This window comes from Pseudopipra pipra, chromosome 2 (assembly GCF_036250125.1).
Source record: "Pseudopipra pipra isolate bDixPip1 chromosome 2, bDixPip1.hap1, whole genome shotgun sequence".
Lineage (NCBI taxonomy): Eukaryota > Metazoa > Chordata > Aves > Passeriformes > Pipridae > Pseudopipra > Pseudopipra pipra.
In genome coordinates, this window is record NC_087550.1 from 49,645,977 (window position 1) to 49,667,525 (window position 21,549).

General features: G+C 42.3%; 3 protein-coding genes and 1 long non-coding RNA gene across 11 annotated transcripts in view; 2 read left to right on the forward strand and 2 right to left on the reverse strand.

Annotated features, from left to right (window-relative positions):
* The window catches only part of BRCA2 (BRCA2 DNA repair associated), a 37,844-nt gene extending 36,978 nt beyond the window's left edge, over positions 1 to 866 (forward strand). For both annotated transcript variants that reach the window (XM_064645491.1, XM_064645492.1), the window contains exon 27: positions 126 to 866. In XM_064645491.1, coding sequence (XP_064501561.1) covers positions 126 to 764 — 639 coding nt within the window. In that variant the 3' untranslated portion in view covers positions 765 to 866. The remainder of the gene's footprint in view (positions 1 to 125) is intronic.
* Positions 815 to 15,046, reverse strand: N4BP2L1 (NEDD4 binding protein 2 like 1). Its single transcript, XM_064645516.1, has 5 exons — positions 14,748 to 15,046; positions 7,024 to 7,148; positions 6,132 to 6,220; positions 4,819 to 4,895; positions 815 to 2,770 (listed from the first exon to the last, which is right to left on the reverse strand). The coding sequence occupies exons 1-5, from the start codon at positions 15,029 to 15,031 to the stop codon at positions 2,542 to 2,544; spliced, it is 804 nt and encodes a 267-aa protein (XP_064501586.1). The 5' UTR covers positions 15,032 to 15,046; the 3' UTR covers positions 815 to 2,541.
* On the forward strand, positions 11,953 to 13,138 carry LOC135409658 (uncharacterized). The gene is made up of 2 exons (XR_010428299.1): positions 11,953 to 12,155; positions 12,803 to 13,138. It is a non-coding gene; the product is annotated as an uncharacterized LOC135409658 (long non-coding RNA).
* Positions 15,047 to 15,429: 383 nt separating the features above from the next.
* Positions 15,430 to 21,549, reverse strand: part of LOC135409653 (NEDD4-binding protein 2-like 2) — a 46,108-nt gene continuing 39,988 nt past the window's right edge. For all 7 annotated transcript variants that reach the window (XM_064645508.1, XM_064645502.1, XM_064645501.1 and 4 more), the window contains one exon: positions 15,430 to 17,417. The gene's annotated coding sequence lies outside the window, so the exon portion shown is untranslated. The remainder of the gene's footprint in view (positions 17,418 to 21,549) is intronic.

The window sequence follows — 21,549 nt, forward strand, 5'->3', positions numbered from 1 at the left end:
TGTGTGTTTTGTTATCTTCAAGTTTTTTTATATCAGGATTTTTTTTCCCATTTTGTGGAAGTAATTGAGGAAGCTAATGAAATGGAACATTCTATTCAACATCAAACTTCTCTCTTTTTAACTAGATCTCTACTAGAATCAAAATTAAGCATCCAAGCCCTCTGTCAACTATCACACCATATATGAAACCTGTCACACCGGGGTCAGCAAAAACACCTTCACCTGCTACAGTTAGTGAAGACCATCTCAAAAACACCAGAAAGAGAAAAGCTATGGACTTTCTCAGTTGCATACCTGCCCCTCCACCACTGACACCAATATGTTCAGTAATTTCTCCATCTGTTAAAAAAGCATTCCAGCCCCCACGAAGTTTGGGTTTACAGTGTAGCAAGTCATCAAAAGAGACAGATCAGAATATTGGTCGTGTCATGCCCTGTAGAAAATTGAGAGAAACTGTCCATCTTCCTGAGAATGACCTGGTTGCTGATGAAGAACTGGCAATGATTAATACACAAGCACTCATGAATAATTTACCAGAAGAAAGGAAGATGAATTATGTAAATGAAAACAGCAATTCAATAGCTACTAATTTATCTGATGATGTTTCATCCAGAAGTAGTTCCAGGTCTACTGAGAAAGCAAATAACTCATCAAAAAGCAGTTGTGAAGTAGCTGAGACTCTTCAGAAGGACCCAAAGGAACCTGTGGACTCGTTACCAGCCCGCAGAGTGCTACAAAGACAAAAATCCCAAAAATGCTACTAAACACCCATGTACAGTTTTGTATATATTTCAAATTCAAATTATTTTTACACTTTGTACATTAAATCTGGAATCTGTTTAATAAAGCTGTATATCAAAAACAGACTCATGAAACAACATTTCACCTGCAAAATAGTCTGAAGAAATTATACACTTCTCACAAATATGTATTGTACAATAACATCAGTATGGCTAAGGGTTTTATGACATTTTATAAGCCATTGTTTGGATTCTGACATATTCTTAAATTACAGCAGGATCTTTGTTTCAGTCTAAAGCAATCAGTTTTGTTTCCCTCTGCAGCATTAGAGTAGTTGTTTGGCTATCAGAAGAACAGGGCAAAATAGTTCTCTTATTTTTACTGTACAGAACATTTTAATTCTGAAATGTTGCTCTGTGTAATTAGGGTCTGTTCTTGTACTTTCCTCCTCACTTTCCATATAGCACTAAAAAAGGTTTAGAGAACAGCTATGATTATTTGATTTACAGCAAAATGCCACACAAAGGTATTAGTGATAAATCTTTGGTCAGTGTTTCTGAGCTACTCCTTAAAGAAGCACTTGAGGCCACAACATCATGAAAGATAATCAGATCTTTCTTTGATTTTATCACAAGATCTTTCTGCTGGGGATGAGATAGTGCTTGAATTCATTATTTTGTTCTCATTCATTTCAACAGGTTAAGCTCAGAACTGGAGTTTTTCCATTGGAGAGGAAATAGTCCTGCTGGACCAGCTGCCACCTCCACATTTCAAATAGCTGCTTGTCAGGTTGCCCTTTACCCTGCTGCTTCCCACCAGGCATGGTTCAAGGGAGGGAGGATGTTTCAGAACTGAGACCACCAGCTCCCACTCAGCAACCCTTCAGGGGTCCTGTGCTGTTCACTTGGCTCAAGTGCAGGACTGGAGAACTATAATGGGCTGACACGAGCTCGCTGGTAGTTCTGTAAACTTCCATGGAATACTGCAGAGCCAGAGTCCCTGGGCCCCCAGTTCAGAATTGTTCGTAATGATGATGCTTAAAGCTTTAATGCATTTTGAGTAGAAAATGCAATTTATCTTGTACATCTATTGTGTCCTGAAGACAGCTTGACTTTTGCATAGAGACAACATTATACCTCTCAGGCTTCTCTGCTAAATTGCTAGATGAATCACAGTTAGACCCGTATTTCCTAATGTCAAATGGGAGCCGTCTTCATTTCCTCCTGCAAAATACCTCACCACTGTCTGTTCTGTAGGCACTGCTTAATAATCCACACCTATGTAAAAAAACTGACAAGTGGAGTTTTAAAAATGTTTCACAAGGCTTCTTGACAAGGCCATAATCATCAGAATATAACAGTATGGATAAAACCACAGCAGGATAGTTTCTTTTCCCACTCATCCATCAGTCAGTGGCTTCTCAGCATTCAGTGGCTGAAGAGGTTGATTTCTCCCCTTAGCAAAAACAGGTTTTTCCTCCTTTCTTAAGTCATTATGAGTTAGTTTGTGTATTTGACAGCCTTGTGTTTCAGCTGTACAGACCTACTCCTGTAGCCCAGTTCCTACTTAGATGGATTTTCCTGGTGGAAGAGGGATGAGAGGGAGTACAGTTTGTACTGGGGACAGCACTCTTAGATTGGTCATGTAGAGCCGTGAGATCACAGAACAATGCCATTTAAAGATTTGTAAGAAATAAAAGTAATTTAGAAATGTAGTAGAAAAACACAAACAGTTTAGAAAAAATTTAAAACTAGAGACTTTTATACCCTGATAATTAAAACACACCAAGGAATCACCTCTTCAGTTAAATGTCATGTTGTTTGTACGTGTCCTGTGAGGTCTTCTCCTTGAGAAGTCTGAAAGAGGATTGGAATGGGTATCCATGCCATAAGATGCATTTGGTCCACTGTAGCTTCCCTCATCTCTGCTTGGTTTTTCAGAGTGAAGAACACTGTGGAAGGTAACATTGTGCTCGTATTGTTCTTTCATCCGTTGTATCTTTTCCCGAGGGACATGATGAATATTTCTTCTGTAGAGTCAAAATTAACAGAAAATACAAGTATTTAGCTGCCCATGTATTAGAAGTTATCTTCAGCTTGCTAAGGTGCCTGATAGGTTGTCCTAAATAGGACAATGGTTCTGATCTATTTCTAGCCTGTTTTTGACAAATTGTTGTTTACTTTTACCGACTTCTTAAGAATATTATTGTGACTGCTGAAAAATGTCACACCAGTACTTTTTTGGGCAGCCAGGACATAAGAAGTTGACAAATATTTTGAAATGAAAGAGTTATGTAGAAGACCTGTGTAGTATTTTATAGAGGATTGCTGGGTTTTAGCACTAACAGCTTGTTAGCCTCAGGGTGAGCTTTGGTACATCTGGAGAAATGCAGACAAGTGCTGTAACCAACATAGACACTGATTTATCAGCAAATACAGAGGTCAAAAAATGTTGCTTTGAGCACAAGTAGTAAAAAAATCATACATGATGTGGCTCAGGCTCCAGGGCAGATTTGTAAATGACAGGTTTGAGAGGGAGGGGAACACAATGCTCAAACATGCAGGGATTTCTGGATAGAGTAGAAACAGTCACGGTCTCTCCACAACTTAGTGGGAATTGTTTTTGCAAAGACCACCAGGAATTTCTGTTTGTCTGTGAGTTTGCAAACCCTGAATATCTTTGGGCTTGCCATTTAGCTCTGTAAGGCACAGTTTGTGATCTAGAATGTATGTTTATCCTGCATCCATATTTTCAAAACCTTGTGTTGTGCAAATGCTGCACTGCTCAACATGTGTTTTTCCGTAGTGGAATCAGGCTGACAGTAACACAGCAGGCTGCCAGCTGCACATCCCACTTGTGAAGTGGGCACAAGATCCTGCAGCAGCCAGAGTCCTGCACACATGCAGCCCATTCCTGGGCCAGTAACCAGCACAAACCCTATTGCTGATAAAGACACCATGTGGAAGCAACCTGCAGCTGTCCCTGAACCATTTACCACAGACCTTCTCCAAAACTGGGTGTATTTGAATTAGTTTTACGGTGCTGCTGTAAAAAGCTGATTTGTTTCAAATATTTAATAACACAAAATGCAAGTTATTGAATTACTCAGCCTACAATGAATGATTAAATTCTGCCTCTGCAGTGATGCCCTACAAGTGGCTGGTGCTGGTGAAGGAAGAGCTGACACAGTTGACAGTTAAGGATGTTGCTGTTCTCAGCCCCGAGCCATCATCTGCCATGTCCTGCCTCACCCCAGAGCCACGAGTGCTCTGGGCCACGGCCCCCTGCTGTTTGTCTCCTTCAGACACAGAAAGGAGCAGTGCTAACTTTTGACTAGAGTTCCTAGCTGGTACAAAACAAATACATCCATTGGAATGAAGCACTTGTGCCTCGTTTTCTTGCAATAACAAGTAAGTTAGCATGTGTTTAGCTTCTGGGTTTGACAGACAGTTCACTGAGGTATACTTCAGATTGGATAAAGGCTAGGAAATTAGCCTACATGAATTTTTTTCATTGATATAACCATTAACGCTGCAGTCACTCTAACATACTTAGAGACACATTTGGCTGCCTCTAAATCCTACCACACAGAGTTGATACATTCACTGTATCCCATGTGTGTGTGAGATCTTTACAAAGATCCTCTAGAACCTGTTTTCTTAGCCACACTCAATGTATCATCCCTCCACACTATAGCAATATTTGTTATGGTTAAATTTTAAGAATAGAAGCCTGAAAATTGTCTCTAGTGCTTAGATATGGTTTTGTGCTCAAACATAAAGACTGCTGCTCAAAATACAGAATGAAAACTGGGGTTTCTGCCCTGAGAAGCTTGCAGCATAAAAAGGCCGTGTTGCTTTTACTACTGCCTGTCTCACTTCAGCACAGTCAGGCCTTTTCAGGGCTGAATTTACTACAGACCAGGTATTTGGTACCAGAAACTTTCACAACAATCCTTCTGTTGTCATTTACCAGGCTACATTTTAGGGTATGTGAAGAGGAAGAAGACTGTCCTTTATCAGGACACATCTACAAAATGAGAAGCTGTCTGCAATATCAAAGAGAAAAATAATGTACCTTGTCAGTTCTTGAACATTGAACTTCCAGGGTGTATCTGGTTCTTGGAACGTAACTTCATATCTATTTTCACGTGCCTGAAGGACACAGAAGTTTTAGATGTGTGGCTGCCGAGCTCAGGAATTGCCAATCTTCTAGACCCCCTGAGATTTTACCAGGCCAAGAGATGTTATCTGTGATATGTACCAAAAGCCAGAGAGAGGACGATAACCGTGACTGCCATCACGGTGCCAGTCTGAGTCCCAGCTAGTTCATTGCCTTCTACATGAAGGGATTTGGGTTTCCCAGCAAAACTTGCCTCGGCCTTGCCCCCAGTTCCCATCCCCCATGGCAATAGCATCTTGGCACTTTATCTCTCTGAAGTCACTGATGGTTCAAGAGCTACAGGTTGACCATGCCAGTCTGGAGTTTCTGGAAGTGTGAGGTCAACATCTATCAGTCATGTTATTCTCAGCCATTGAGTCTACAGTAGTCCATTTTTTTCAAGGTAAAGGAACATGTTTGTATGTATGTGTGTATATATGTACATACACACACAAAAAAACCCATACATGTACATATATATGTATTAAATACAGTTATTGATTACTTTTGAGTTGGACAAGGAGGCAGGGAAACCTATTGACCTTTTTACATCTTTGCCACCTCTGTCTGTGCCCTCTACTTGCTTCTTATTCACCCACAAGCATTCACAACTCCTGCTAGAGTTGTGAGGCTTTCCAGCACCCACTACTAATTCCTGCCTCTTTTGTGCTAAGCAATACTTGGACCCAAAATTCTTAACTGACAACACCATAACCCACGAAGAGAAGCACGAGTTTAATGTTAGCAGACAGGCCACACTATGCAACTGTACTAAAAATATTGCCATCTCTGCCAGAACTACTGACAAGAGATATCAATGCATCTTCAAAGACTCTGTGTGGTGTATTTTTCACAACTTATGAACTAAATTTGTAAGTCATATCTTGGGATATTTGTCAACAAACAATTGACAGAACTGTTAAATTCATGTCACTACCAGTGAAGGGGATGACATCCTGATGACTAAGAAGTAACAGGGGAGATTCAAAGGCTGTTAATCTTTTCAAGCCATTTTGCCTTCACTGAGTTATAGAGCTGACTAGCTAAAACAACTACACTGGCACCTCTGCCCCTATTTTGTCATAATATCCACAATATCCACTACAATTAGAGAAAAATGGGGAAAGTGAAGTAATTATTTTTAGCCATGTTAAGAACCATTTCAGTCAGATCACCTTGTAAATGTCATAGCTGAGCATATAAAAGCAATAGATCAGAGATTTCCCTACCATTATCACATACGGCTTCATTTCCCAAGCATGGATGTTGGTATTGTCAATAATAACTGGGCTTTTCCCATTCTTCATTGCTTTGCGTGCTGCAATGTAACACATTAAGTGTATCAGATAACAGACTGATCCAGGCCTTACTAGCCCCAAAGTGTCCTTTCCTGCCCACTGCTCACATACTTGTTTCCCCACCAGACTTGGGTTTGCAGCCACTGCCCAAACTGGAGCCAAGGTCAGTGCCCAGCTGGAGCTCTCCCAGAGGAGGTGGTGCAGCTGCTGGCTGTGCTGTGTACCAGCTGCGTTCTACACAGCTCTTGTAGAACATACTTGGAACAGCTAAAAATTACTGTTGTTTGCAGAAGATATCTGTTATATCATCTCAAAGTATGTTTGTCATTGCCAAAATTTCCTTCACAATGCAGCCCCAAAAGCATGTTACATTGTTATCTCTGAAGTAGAGACTTGGGTTGTTTAATTCTCAAACTCATAACTCCGTTTCCGAGTTTTCCTCCTATCACTACCTCCCCACCCCGTAACACCCCCTTCCAGGTCAGGACAGACATCTAAGTAGTTCAAGTCATAAGGCTGAGGTGCCTACAGCTGCAGAGAGCAGCTGCTGAGCTGGTATCTGTATGGCACCTGTTCTTACCAAGTTTCAGCAGTGCTTCCTAACAGTCACTGCTTTACTTTCTAAAATAACATCTATCAACCTCAGCATTTTCATTTACGAATTTCTCTCTAGTAAGTCAGAAGAAATAAAATCAGAAGTGGTAAATGTATTTTTTCAACCAATACCCCATGAACTGCAGTGTATGACATCACTTTGAGATATTTTATTTTGGGGGCTAAGTTTAAAGACAGACTGCACAACCCCTGGATGAAGTTCAGTCACCTCTTTTTTGGTTCCACTTGTGTGCATCCTCTAGGAAGTCAGGTTCAAACATGTATACACCATTTTCAATGAAGAAGTCATCAGTACTGAGAACTACGGCACTGGGATAGTCACGTTTCAGTTGTCTGCAGAAAAAAAAAGATGAAAGAAGGATTGGTATATGGTAACACATGCCTTTAACAGAGACCATTAAATCAAGAGCCATTTAAATGCTCTGCAAATATGCACAGTGCTTCATTTGAAAAATTCCAGCTTGGAAGGATCTGAAAACACTGCAATCTGTAGATGGACACATAGGAGGAAATAAATGGAGCTTGAAGGCATGGCCTTGATTTCTTTAATTCAGCAAAGAAATCTACACTGGACTACCAACATCCAAGTCCTTAATGATATTAATATATTCAGTCTTCCTTCTGAGTTACCTGAGAATTTTCTGAGTTGTCTGAGAACATAGGATTGTAAAGACAAAAAAAACCTCCAACAACCCAAACCTGCTTATCCCATGGAAGTTGGTGTCAAAAGACAATTTGACCATGGGAATTTTTCTACTAAGATTTCAGAAGATAAGGAGGAAGGATTTGTCATTTAGTTAAGATGGCCAAGAGTGCCATCAGTTTGGGGGTTTTTTGGCTAGAAAGCAGATAGCACTTTTTATTTTATTTATTTATTATTTGCAAACAAATACTTGAATGATAAGTCAATATTTTGTGTTATTTGTTGCAGTTTTATAGTTCTTGTACTTATCCCTGTTTCACTTAATCTTCCTCTTGTAGAATTGAGTAACTTTTATATCTTTTCAGCTTTTAAATGTGTTTTTATAAATGAATCTGAATTGCCAGATTGGCTATAGATCCATAAAACAGACCACTGTGGTGAATGGCACAGGGCAAACCCCCTTCCCTTTGCACTGATGTGTGTCCCACAGTGATGCTCCTGCAGACCTGGGATGCTGTAAACTGACCATCTGCCTCAAAGGCTGTGACTGGCTCTAGGAGGTGGAAGTGCTGGCTTGTGAGGTGGTTTAAACATGAAGCATTCCTCTGCCAGTCCTTAGAGAGCATAAAAGAAATCTTAATATGAAATTGTATTCCCATTTTTCTAATTTGTTTGTGTCCATAGACAGAACTGTCTATTTTTTTTCAGTCACAGAAGTGCTGGGGGAGGAGGGAGTCTCTGCAAGAAGTCAGGGAGAGCCCATGGCATCATCTCTCTAATCTATGTCTCCCTAAGGCCCAAACTGTCTCAGGAAAAGAAAGGTCAACCAAGAAACCTTGTGGCTCTCAGACTTGAATGCTGCTGCCCTGCTATCTCACATCTCACATGGTCTCCAGTCCCTGTGACTCATTTCAGCTTCCCTAATAAAATGCTTTTCTTCCATCCCCACAAGCTGTAAAACAACTATTTCTCAATGTCTTATCTACATGAGCAACAGCAAGGGAAAAGGTGCCTTTAGGTTATCAGCAAAAAAACAGACACACAAAAAAAGCTTAATTCTGTCATCTAGCTCTGTCCTAACCATTTACTTACCAGTTTTACCCTAATCTGCCTGCAAGCAGCAATTCTTCACTAGGATTGCGGGTTGCATTTAGCTGAATGAAGGTCAGCTTCTGACTTTGCTCAGTCTCCACTGTAACTCCTACCATCTGCTGATTAATTGATATTATTTTGCTGTAACAACCCTCCCAGAGAATAGAGGCTCACTGCTGACTGACAGCCAGGACTGGGCCGTGCCCACTGTTAAGTGTCATTTAGCACCTACATGTTGTTACCTTCTAGCTCCAAAGACACGCTTTAATCGCATAATTACTCTGGACAAACAGATTTAAGAAAAGTCATGCTTCAAACTGTTAGCAGTCAAATTACATTTACTTTCATTTTGGTCCTAGGCAAAGAATTCTTACCATGAAAAGCCTGGCAACACCTAATGCTTATCTGATTACTCCTGTGCTGAGAAACTGATATATTCAGCTCTCACTTCGATTCAGCACCTCACCTTTCTCACTGCTTTACCCATTGCAATTTCTTCTCTAAAAAAATGCTTGCTAAAATGCCTGTCATCTCTTTAGCTATTAATAGGCACATAAAATTGTACACATCTTGTAAAAGATCTCAAGACTATTTTTTTCTTGCTCAGTATTTCTTTTAAACATGTTCTCAAACAGTGCAAATTTTAAACTAATTTTCTTAGCACATACTTTACTGAATTTTCAACACATATATGTACACTCACATGAGAGTTTTGATATTAACCCTTAAGCAATCTAAACTGTATGTGATTATCTGTAAACTCAGTCTAACTACCCTGATACTGATAATAAAGTAAATAAAACTTGTGTGTCAAAGGAGGAAAAATATGGCACAAAATATCCTAAGAGCCATAAATTACTTTCACATTTGCTATATTTATACCAAACAAGCTCCTACTAACAGCAACATAAGAAAACATTAAGTGGGATAAAGGTGTTTTACCTTCTGCTTATTTTGCTTTCTGAAACAACCAGTCACTGAAGTTTACCACCATTTCTGTAATCCCCTCCCTATTGCCCATGAAGTTGACAAAAATCCTGTTTCTTCTGTCCCTTATAATTTCAAAAGGCACCCAAACCTCTTTAATGTGTTTCTTAAGAAATAAGCCTTGTACAATCTTCACAGGACTGCAAGGTGGTTTAGAAGACAGGTTTGCATAATCACACCAGGCTCCTAATCACTGTATGCAATTAAAATGCCTGTATTTTAGAAAAATATACATTAGCTATGCAGAATGGGAGGGCTTGTGACCACTGTTATTAATGCATAAGTCTTGAACAGCCCCATGTAAAAAGAAATTACCCATTGCTGTCGGATCAGTAAGCATAAAGCATACTAAAGAGGAAAAGAAGAATGGAATCTCTTTGCAAGATCAAAGGATACATAGGAGCTATATTAGCATTTTATAAAGAAACCATTGAACTTGAAGCACTGTGTTGTGACAAGCAGCATCTGTCAAAGGTTCAGTATTAATTTGGGAAATGTAATTACACAGAGATTGCACAATCTCTCCATCTTGCTGTGGATACAGAATGTGGTACACTCTATATCTTGCTAAAGAAAAGTTTGCTGCTGTTTCAGAAAATACAAAGGATGAGAAAGTAAGAAGAGCACGGGGGATGTTTCCTCTGCTTGCAACAAATCTCCTCAACCCCTTTCTGCACAGTGAAGCAGTACTGTGTCTCATTAGACTGGCTGATACAGTTGAGGAAAAAAAAAACTTTCAGATGCTTCAGTTCTTCAGCTCTGACACAACAGTGGTAAACCTCATGATCTGCAGCAGGGCCTGGGAACTCATAAAGACCCTGGAAATATGAAGCTGCAGAGGCAGAAGCTTCACTGCCTGCCCACACCAACCCCTCTGGCAGCCCAGGTAGCAACAACGCTTCTAAACAACACAGTGCCTTGGCTGGTGTTGGTGGACACTCATCTGCTGTCTCTCCCTGGCCACATTTACGATGGCTGCTGAGATCAAAAAAGGAGACTCTTTCTGTTGAAAATACAGCTTTGTTTCTGTTTGACCACAGTAGCATTGTAACAGCTGCCCCACTGAAGAGACAGGTGGGTTAAAGACGTCTCCTGTGTTATTCATCTGAAGATGTGTTCCCAGGATTTATAACATTTTTGAAGTCCCTTTTTTTCCCTAAAGAGCATCTTCAGTGCTTTCAAACAATTATTTCATATTCTAACTGTAACAATTTTATAATAATTATTTTATATATAATTTTATAACAATGTAAACAAAAATAATCATTGGAGATAAAAAAATTCCATAACTGTATTCCATAGGTTCTCATGTTTTTTCATCAGAAAATTTGAAAATAAATTTCTGATTTGAGCCTGGTAAGCAGATTGGAAGGAACATTATCAGAAGGCAGCAGGATGCTACGTCTGGCAGATCTCAGAGCCAGTATATTCTCATACACCTTCCAATGTCCTGGAGACCAGAACATATACATACTGACACCACATGCAACCACTTGCTCTGGTCACTCTTCCCAACACTTTATGTTGCATTCTGTGGCATTTAAAAGGTGTTTAAAACCTTTTTGTTTCAGCAGAAAAGCAGAACTGTGAGATCTGGTGCACATGCTCAGCATTATCACCTTTCATGAGTGTTTGAACAATTTCTAGTGCCCAGAGGACTTTGCCCAGATGAGCCAGTCAGGTGCTGCTTGTAAAGCACAGACACGCCTTTGTGTCTCACCCACGGGGGCTCAAGCCATGGCTCCATTTTGTAAAGAAACAGGATGATATTACATTTGATCAACACATTCAGGAGACTCACCTGAAGTGGTTTTATACAAGGGGAAATGTTTGCAATAACAATGCTGTCTGGAAGCAGGAGTTGCAGAGCTGAAGTCCATGAACCCGTCAGAGCTGCAGCTCTGCAACAGGGTCAGGTGCTGGTCAGGGTCGGGTGCTGGTTACATGTCAGGCCAGGACTGGAGGTGCTGGGATAAACCAGGCAATGGCAGCAGGGAGAACTGGACAAGACGTGGATTACGCCAAGCAGTGATGCCTCAGTGCCAGTACATTTTTTCCCTTCTGTTCTGGAAGATTGCTCCCTTTGTGGTTCATAAGGGAGTACAAGAACAACCTCATTTTGAGCTATAAATCAACAGCAGTGGCTGAAAAGTTACATGTTTGATCATGCCCTGCTTAATGCTTGAGTTAAACTGCTAGATAAAGGCTTACGTGTAAGCTGAGCAATGTATTGTAGAAGAGCTGGAAGTGCACCTACCATGCAATAAAGAGCTTGCTGGAGAAGCAGGTATGAGCTTGTATGCAGCTCATTTTACTTTTTGGAGGCATTTTTGGAAGCTATACCTGCTACTGAACCTCAGTTAACTGTTTTCTCAGTAGTTGCCTCAGTTTGATCATAAAACCTGTATTGTGAAGTCGAGGACAATGTGTTCAGGAGGAGTGTGTCACACCTGCCTGATGGAGACTGCTGGAGATGTGACTCCAGCTGGCCCTTCTCCTATGGGCTTCTGCTGGTGTGGTGAACAGTTACAGTGAGGTGGTTGGGGTCACCCAAAATACGTGGTTCAGGGAAGGATATTCTTAATAGTGAAGCAATTGGAAAGTTTTGGAGCTTGGTGGTGAGCAGACCAACTCCTCATTCTTCAGTAATCGCAAGTGGATCCTTTTTTATCTTTATTAGAAATGCAAAACCAGACCTGAACTGATCCATGCCAATGTCAGGCTGCTCTGAGCTGGGAGAACAACTGGGGTTGGGAAATAATTTTAATGAAGATGCTGTACCTAAATCTTACGAAGCTGTGTCCAAACTGAGCTCGGTGACACTGAAAAGTCAGGGAAACAAGTCATGGATCTGAGTTTGTTCGTCAAGATTTTGTGATGAACTGAAAAGGGGCCTTTCTCTTGGAGATATGACTGGGCTGTGATATCACCAGTGCACAGTTTGTGACTTCTGAGCACTGTAAAGATCTGCAGGTTGTAACTGAAATGCTGGCTGATATGAAGAATGAATGAAGGGAAGTGTGTATGAAAGCATCAGAAGAAACAACAGAGCAAAGGCTAAAACAATGGTACACACTGACAGCCAAGAACATAATTAACAGCAAAAAATCTGGGAAAGGTGCTGCTTACACCCCCCCCGAGGCCAGCACTCAGCTGAGGCCCAGCACCAGGGACATGCTGCTGGAAGACTCATGCTCTGAGAGCAGGAGGATGGCCAACGGGTCACATCAGCCCATACACGCCTGTCTCCTTCCTCTCGTTCCAGAAGTAGCATGGAGCCTGAAAAGACACCCAAAATGGGAAAACTAAAATAATGGGAAAAAAAATCCCCAACACCTAAGATTCATGAAGCACCAAGTAAGCTGAATGTGGAGGCAAAAAGATGGCAGCCATAGAAGCTGATGGCTGCGAGGTGGCACACCAGACCTGACCAAAACTCACCCTGTCACTACCAACTGAGAGCAATCCAGCAGAGGAAGCAAGGACAGGACAGGCGAAGGCCCTTGACCGCTCTGATTTTGGACAGACCACCTGTGCACATGCATCTTGGTGCCTGCAGGTATTTAGCTGTGATACTGTGAGTAAAATCTGAGAAAATAAATTTGAATCCATAAAATGAGTTTCTGGAGGGCTTTTGCAAGTAAACAACCACCTTCCTCCTCCAGTAGGATCTTACAATGAGCTTTGTTGCTGTCATTTTCTGCAAACATTGCCTTGCTTGGCACATTGCATTTACCAACACCACAAGCTACACAGTGTGGGAATAACAAAAGAAGTTTTTGGGCACAGTCCTTCCATATCTGGTCAGAGTTAATGGAGAGGTATTAAATGTTGCTCTAATGGCTGTCCTTCAATCTGTGTACTTCTGAACAGCTAAATGCAATGATAAGATTAACAGGGGCTGGAAACAGAGTAAGATACTCAAACATTATTCTCACAGGGAATTAAAACAATACTTACAACTGATTTTGTAATTCTGTCATTAATAATTAACCTTGTGTTTTGACCTAAAAAATACAAGTGGGTCAGTTACCTGTGCTGCCTGAGAATATGGCCCCAAACCATTACGTTCTTACTTTGCTATGAGAAGACCCAACCCCTCTGAAGGAGCAGGCCTGCACTTACACAGCCTCTTACAGGAAAGACGTGCATTTTGGGTGTGAGTAAAACACAGCATTTGGCCGTTTATAAAATAACTTCACTTGCCAAAGTGCAGTGAGGCAGAAGGCCCAATGTGACAGGGAAGTACTGCACTGAGAAGAGGAAACTGTAGATGAACACAGTGTATCACTCAGCTTCATGCTGCCACCTCTCACAGCAGAGCCCTTCCTGCGGCAGCCCATGATCCCAGCATGAGTTCCTCACCCCAGCAGAGTAAGAAGACAGTGCATGTTCCTCTTTGATAGAGAGTGGGTGGCACTGGGAGCTGTGTGATACCAGACTGTGAGATTTTGTGATACGATATTACAGCTACACTGTGTCATGCTGACTGCAGTGCTGTCTCCCAGTAGTCCACACTGGGTTCTTCCACCTATTTTTAATCAGTCTTTGAGCTGTCAGAGAGTGGACTGGTCTCCTCTGCCCATTTCACACAGCCCTACAGCTCTGATCAGGAGTGCAGGACATCACAAAAACAGAAGTCAGAGTTGTCAATTTTCAGTCAGAGAGGGGGAGTGCTTTACTGTGTTTGTGATTAACCGGAAGAAAGCGCCCAAACCAAACCAAAAAAACCTACAACAACAACAAAAATACCAAAGAAAAAAGCCCCACCACCAATCTGACACTTTTTAGAAAAGAAACAACAACAACCACCTTGGTCGGAGTGTTCAGTCCAACTTCCTAGAAGCTTCCCTGCAGTACGCTCGCTGGGAACAGGAGCTCCCACGGTCCCACGGGCAGGACACCCAGACCAGCCACAGGTACCAGGAGCAGCGCAGCCTGGAGCGGGCCTGGAGCCGGGATGCGGAGGGTTTCGAGCGGCTGCCACCAGTCAAGGCTCCCGCTTTCCCCCGAGCCCCCAAACCAGCCCCGGTGCCCTGCGGGGTCTGCAGCGAGCGTGCCCCGCTCTCCGCCGCGGCGCGGGGTCCGGGCGGGCACACGGCTCCCGCAGCACTGCCCGGCTCGGCCCCTGCGGCTGCTCCGCTCCTGCCCCCGCAGCCGCACCCGATACCCCGCGGTGGGGCCGGGCGGCGGCCGGAGGACACTCTTACCTGGCCAGGGTGCTCTTCCCGGCGCCCGGCAGCCCCCGCAGCAGCACCAGCCTCCCGCCGCCGCGGCCCCGCTGGGGCCCCAGGCTGAGCCCCCCGAGGGCGCGGAGCAGCCGCTCGTCCATCGCCGCGGCCCCGGGCCCGGGCCCGGCGGGGAGCGGGGTTGGGGCCGGCCCAGGACGGGGGGCCCGTGGCAGCCGCTCCCCATCCCGGCCCCCGCCCCGGCCCCGGCCCCGACTCCGCGTCCCACGGCCCCCGCGGGCGGGCGGGAACCCGCGTCCCTCCATGGCCCGGGCGCCCGAGCCTGTGCCCCGTGAAATCGAAAGCTGCCTTAAGGAGAGAGAGACAGGCGAGGACGGGCATCTGCGGCTCGTACGGCCGAACTCTCAGCTGCGGCACTCGCTTTCGCCCCGGAACTTTAGCCCGAAGATACCATCTTTGATTAATTAAAATCAGGATTAATCTCCAGATTCTCAAAGGCAGGAGAACACAAGCCAGCGCCGAAAGTGTTCAATCCCACGTGCTGCCTGTACGTACTGCGAACTACAGGGCAGGCAAGAGAGGGAATCATCAAGGGGATGTAGCTAAACAACCACCCTGCACCGCACGGATGACCCTGTGCATCACGCTCAGTACACCACCCTATTTTTTTTTTCAAACATATTATCACATGAGAAAGTAAAGGAAGTTTAACAAGATTTATTTCCTCTGAAGAAAACCTGATCTGCATTAATTCGACCACCACAGAAGCAAAAGAAATTCTAGTTTCTAGTAAGCCCAAAAATAGTTTGTGTGGTACCAGACTCTCCCTCTTGGAACCACACATGGCATCAATCCCAGCTTGGCTAGAAGCCAGCCTCAGCTATGCCACAGGGACACACTGCCACCAAACCTCAAGGCTGAAGCCTTAGGTTCTGATGTTTGCCAAGAGTGCTAAGGAGAGGGTTCACATACAGGGAGAAAGCTTAGCTCCTGGGCACATGGCACACCAACGCTAACTGAAGCTGAAGCAAGTGGGGAAAAAAGTGGCAGGAAAAAAGATACATAAAATTTGAAATTCATAGATACTGTGGAGGGGAGAGTTAAAGTAAACTTAAATTGACAACAACCTCCTAGGAGGCATAACATGATTTGTGCATATTAGAATACTGCGAGATTTTGAAAACTGTTTTTATTTTAAGCCTTCTGTAAGGTCATTATCCAGTAAGAGAAAATAAAGGCATTCAGATTTCTGTCTCAGTAAACGGAAGCAGGAATACAGGATTAATCCTTGAGTGACATTTTCTTGAAATCAAACTAACTTTTCTGCTGCCACTGGTACCTCAGCTAAGTCTGAAGCTGCAGTTAGCACTGGCATGAATTACCTTCCACCTCCACATTACATTTTGTATAATGTTCTGCTGGTAGGAGAGCAGCACATTCCCAGCCAAGGAAAACACACACATGTACTTGGCAAATGTATTAAGACAGTGTGGCCAGTAAATTTCACCAATGGTACAACATTAATTTAGAAATGCATACATTGTTGACTGCTCACATGTAGATGCAGTATTTAGGTAGAAAGTGGGGACACATTGGCAATTTAGGCTGTAGTGGAGCTTCAGCATGAGTGCAGTCAGGTCCTGGATCATCAACTGGTGCATAATGAAAAAGGTGCAGGGAAAGGTGAGGAAGAGGAGTTGAATGAACAAATGGATAAATATTCTGGATCTGCAAGCTGTGGAAGTGAGAAGTATTTCTGATAAGTAGACACAACCTAAGTTTCCTTGCTTCTCTTCTTCTCATTCATCTTTTGTCACACTTTTCACCATTAAGTGAGGTGACAGTTGTCTTTTATGTCTCTCCTTCTCCCTACAAAGAAATGTCCAGCCTTATGGATGCCTCATAATTGACAGAGGTTACTCTTTATAATTAATTATAATTTAGCTCACTCTACATATGTAAATATTTCTAATACCTCTAACAGAAACATCAAATCACTAGTTACTAGTGCTAGTTATACATCTTCTCAGTCTAACACAAACCATAGACATCCTTCCTCCAGTGTATTTGAATCAGGTCTGTAGTGAAATTTTCTTATTTCTGTAGTCCCAAATGAGTCTAGCTGAAGGGAAGCATAAAGGGAAGCATAAAGCCTCATTTCAGGAGAAAAGAAGGTAAGTTGTGTACCCCTGGATGAATGATTAGGAGTGACTGATGAAGATTTATTTCACTTGAGGTTGTAAAGGGACTAGGATGTAATTATGACTGACAGGGTGAAAGGCAGAAGCAGGCACATGTAACAGGCACCTTTCCCTGCAGGCAAGCATCACTGTGTGGCAACATCTTGGATTCCCACACAAGTAAATTAAATACCAGAGCTTGAAGCTCACCCCCCATGGCAACAAATGCTTCTGGTCTCCACTCTCGAACTGTTTGTACCACACTTGAGGTTATATAGAGAAAGTATAAATCCCAAATGGCTTCAGAAAGTGACATCTTGCCATACCCAAAGTCATCTCAATTTTGATCATTATTACATACAGAGAGGTTGATACTGGGGGGCTGTGGGAGAGAAGACAGACAAATAAAAAAAAATCTACAGTGGTTTCTTTCTTCCAGGTTATCCCTCACATTTAAAATCCTTAGTGGCCAACTGAAGTCCTTCCATGGTGGAATCAAAGTGAGAAGTTTCTGAAATAAAAAGAGAACAGGTTCTGCTGAAATACAACAACAACACAGGCTGCAACAAGACTTTTAACAGCTGAGACCTGAGAAAGAAAATCCAGACTGAGAAGAGTTCACCTGTCCGACATTTTTTAAAGTCTCTCATACTCAGCTGTTGGTTATTTCTTTAAAAAGTTAAAAAGAATGGAGAGGAAGAAAATAATAGAAAGCAAAGGGAAAATAAAGAAATGTAGGGAGAATGGAAAAGGAAGAGAAGAATTTGGTTGTCAAAACTAGAGGCAATAAGGACCTAACAATCTCAAGGCTAAAAAACAGGGAGAAGAGTAACACAGTGGATTTATTTTCTCTATACTTCACAAACCCTATATAATGAACAGTTGTTCAACCAAAACTAATATTGTACAGCTACATCTCATAATTGTTTTGTTACAATATGAATTGTTTACCCTGTTACATTCACTCAGGACCTCACAGACCTCCACGTTACAGAGTTCATATGAGGCACCCACATGCCCCAATCCAATGGCTGGTCTTTTCTGAGAGCTCCAGAAACACTGCTGTGGGCAGCTCTTATTCCCCCTAGGTAATTATACTCTCTGCTTAAGTCATTTTTGGGCCAGGTTTTCTGATAAGCACTGAAAAAAGTAGGTGAGGTTTTCTGCTCATAATTCTGTCCACTTTTTCATGCTTCATTTTGTTTACTATTAGTGGTTAAATGTCAAAGGACAGAGAAATTTCTTTTTTTTATTATTATCGTGGTATCAAAGTACCAACTAAAAGAGGTTTGGCCATGGGATGATATTTTCTGTGGCAATACTGGAAGACTGCTTTAGTTTGCTTTGTATCTTCTAGATTAATTTCTTCATGCTAGACAGTCCTACCTGACCCAGCTATATGCTCCTATTCCTTTGCCTTAGTCCTGCTATCTCATGGACTCTAGATGAGCTCCATGGTCTAGACAAAAAACTTTTTGGACATCTTCATGCATTGGATTATGGAGTTGAACTGCTTCACTCTGACTGCAGAAGCATTGCGTTTAGCAATGGGAAGTGCTGGGAATAGCACAGCCAGAGAAAGGAGGAGTGATAATGCACAGCACCAAGAGATTTGTCTCATCAAAGCCACACCCTACCAGGCTGTTGTGGAAGAAGTCTTCCTGCAGGGAGTTCCTGAACACTACTCTTTCAAAAAGAAACATGCCAGCTTTTACTCTGCAGTGGTCTTGCAGATAAATGCTTACACTGACATCAGGTTCTGTCTTCTTGTGCTACATTTGTATTGTGTTTGGCACCTGTGAGTCCTCGTCTAGGAAAAACTTACAGGCACCAAAATAATGCTGTTTTCAATGATCTCAACATTTTTTAAACTGGGAACTCTTGCTTAATCTGCAGAACAAATACTGATGTGCTGCCAATGCTTCAATAAGGAACTCTCACAACAGCTTGAGATTAACCCTGTATTTTCACAGAGGAACATCACCACTGTTCACTCTCCCATTGGAATGAAAACACTCTTACACAACATGAGTACAGAAGAACAATCATCTGGCTAACAGCTTAAGTTGCACTTGGCCAGTAATGCTCAGTTTACTTTCCAATCTGAAGGGACTGAATGATCATATTAGCTCGCCATTTATTTCCTATGTTTTTAAAAGTTTTCAGTAGAAATGCCTCAATTTTCTTAGCTTTTTTTTCCCCCCTGGAATTTGATGAAATCAAATCCATTTCAACATTTACAGTTGTCCACTTGAGCAGTTTTACAACCACTCTGGGACATCATTCTTGGGGAGTCTGCTTTAATCAAGAGAGCAGAGGAGAATTCCCTCATGGTGAGGAAAGACAACCTTATCCCTCAAAACCAGGGGCACCATCAATGAGAAAAACTCACCTGCCTTTTACAGTACCTACTCATGTAGACTTCAGAGGACCGCTGGAATACCCATGTGGGGTCTGGCTAGGGGTCTGTGTTACCCTGTATCCTGTGCCTGACTGTGAGCATGATCTGACTGAAAAACCTAAGACATGCTTCTTCCTTTTCACATACTTTTCTTAATTTTTTTAACATCCTACATTTGTATGATTAAAAAATCTTAAAAGCAGCCCTTCATCTGAAGGTTTGGTTGCATGGTACATGGTCCCTGGTATCAGAGCTGACTGGCACCCAAACAGGGTGCCCTGCACGTCCTCTCCTTGTATCTGTAGCAGCACAGCCTCGTCTGCTCCCTTGCCACAGCTTTGGCACTGAATTGGGCTTTACAGCTTATCTAAGCTTGTCAGTCCAGCAGAAATCTACCCATTTGTTTCCTGCAGGGTTAGCAAGCTAAATTATAGCCTTCATGTCAGCCAGGAAGTGTTGGAGCTGATCTCTGAAGCAGGGCTGGCAGGAAGGGCACTTCACATCTTTGGCAGCAGCAAGCCATTCATGGTCTGAGAAGGCAGATCACAGCTCCAGAGCAGCCTAAACCCATCTGACCTCTGCTGTCTCATCCTCTCCCTCCAACCGCCTTCAGGACTTTCCCTGACTCATTTCAGTTGTTGAACTAAACCAAACCAAAGCAAACACCCCCAAAACCTCCTGACTAACTTCCCTCCTCCTCCCAACATGAGAAACTCCAACTGAACCACCCCCCCCAGCATTGATTTCCATGACTGAGCCCTGCAGAGAATGTGCAAGACCTTTTTATAAACCAAACACTGACTGAGAGTCTTCTTTCACGGTAAAATTTGCATTGCTTTGATTCTACATTCCTAGAACTAACATAAGCCAATGCAGTAGAGCATTAGACTGCAACACCACGTAACAATCTGGGGTTTAATGACAGCAGACAGTGGCTGGGTCACACATGCACAGGGCTGTGGGTCACTTCTGCTGCACTCATGACAAGCAGGAGAGGAAGACAAACAATTTTGGAAGTAGCACAGTAAACAGACAAAAGGGGTAAATCTAATGGAAAAAGATAGAGGTTTGGATAATGAGGCAAGATACTCTGCTAGTGTCTGTCTTTCCTTTCTTGTAACACACAAAGGCAAAAAAAATAAATTCATGTTAATCACAATTTTCTCCTGGGAAGATAACAGAGCTCTCCATGTCTGTTTCTTTAACATATGAACATTTCAATCAATAGCCTGAACATTTCTGGATAGTAGCTTAGGATACAAACGCCACCGACAGTTAGTCAGTACCATAAGCCAAAATCTTGCCTTTAGTGCAATATTATAAATAAGTAACTTCTAAAAATATGTAGCAGGCATAGGGCTAAGTATTTGGTGAGAATTTTTTTTAATTTGCTTAACAAATATTGTAGTATTTGATTATGTAAGAGGACAATATCATGACCAGAAGTTCTTGATGTTATTAATGATCCATCCTGACAGAACCATGTGAGATCAGTGCTGTCTGTACTAAGTGGTTCACAGAGATTCACCTCATCTTCCTATGTCAGTAGATGGTACAGGGTAATCAGCAAATGGCCTGCAATGTTATTTTTGTAATCAATGATATAAAAATGGACATAAATCAAACTCCATTCAAGAGGTTTCAATTCCAACCCAAACTATTCAACTACTTCCTCTCTAACACGAACCTCTACTGTGAAAATTAAAAAACCTGCTAAAACATCGACTTTTGCTTTTATAGCTGTCCCAACACAGTGCACATCCACCTCTTTGCCTACTCCAGCCATCAACTCATGCTCAGGTCAGGCACAGGGTGACAAAGACCCCCAACCAGACCCCACGAGGATGATATTTCAATGGTCCTGTGATGTCTGGACAGGAATAATTTAAATTTCAGAATCTGTAATCTTTTTTTCTGGCTCAGTTTGCTCATGCTACAAGTTATTCTATTTCTGTGTACCTCAGTTTCCTAGTTTAAAAGCTACGGATTAATCCATTTTCCATTTTGGAAAGAACAACTGATGACAAATGACACAGAAGTTAAGCTAGCATTTTCCAGATGGAACCCAAAGTCCTTCCTTCTTATCACAATCTACCCAGAATATATCACATAAACAAGCTGGAGAAACTTTGCCAGGTTACCAAAGGGTTCAAAAATTCACAAGACGAGCAAGAACATGATAGTATACTTTCTAATAATCAGTAGCACACTTTGTCACACCAAATTAAAACATTAATGACAA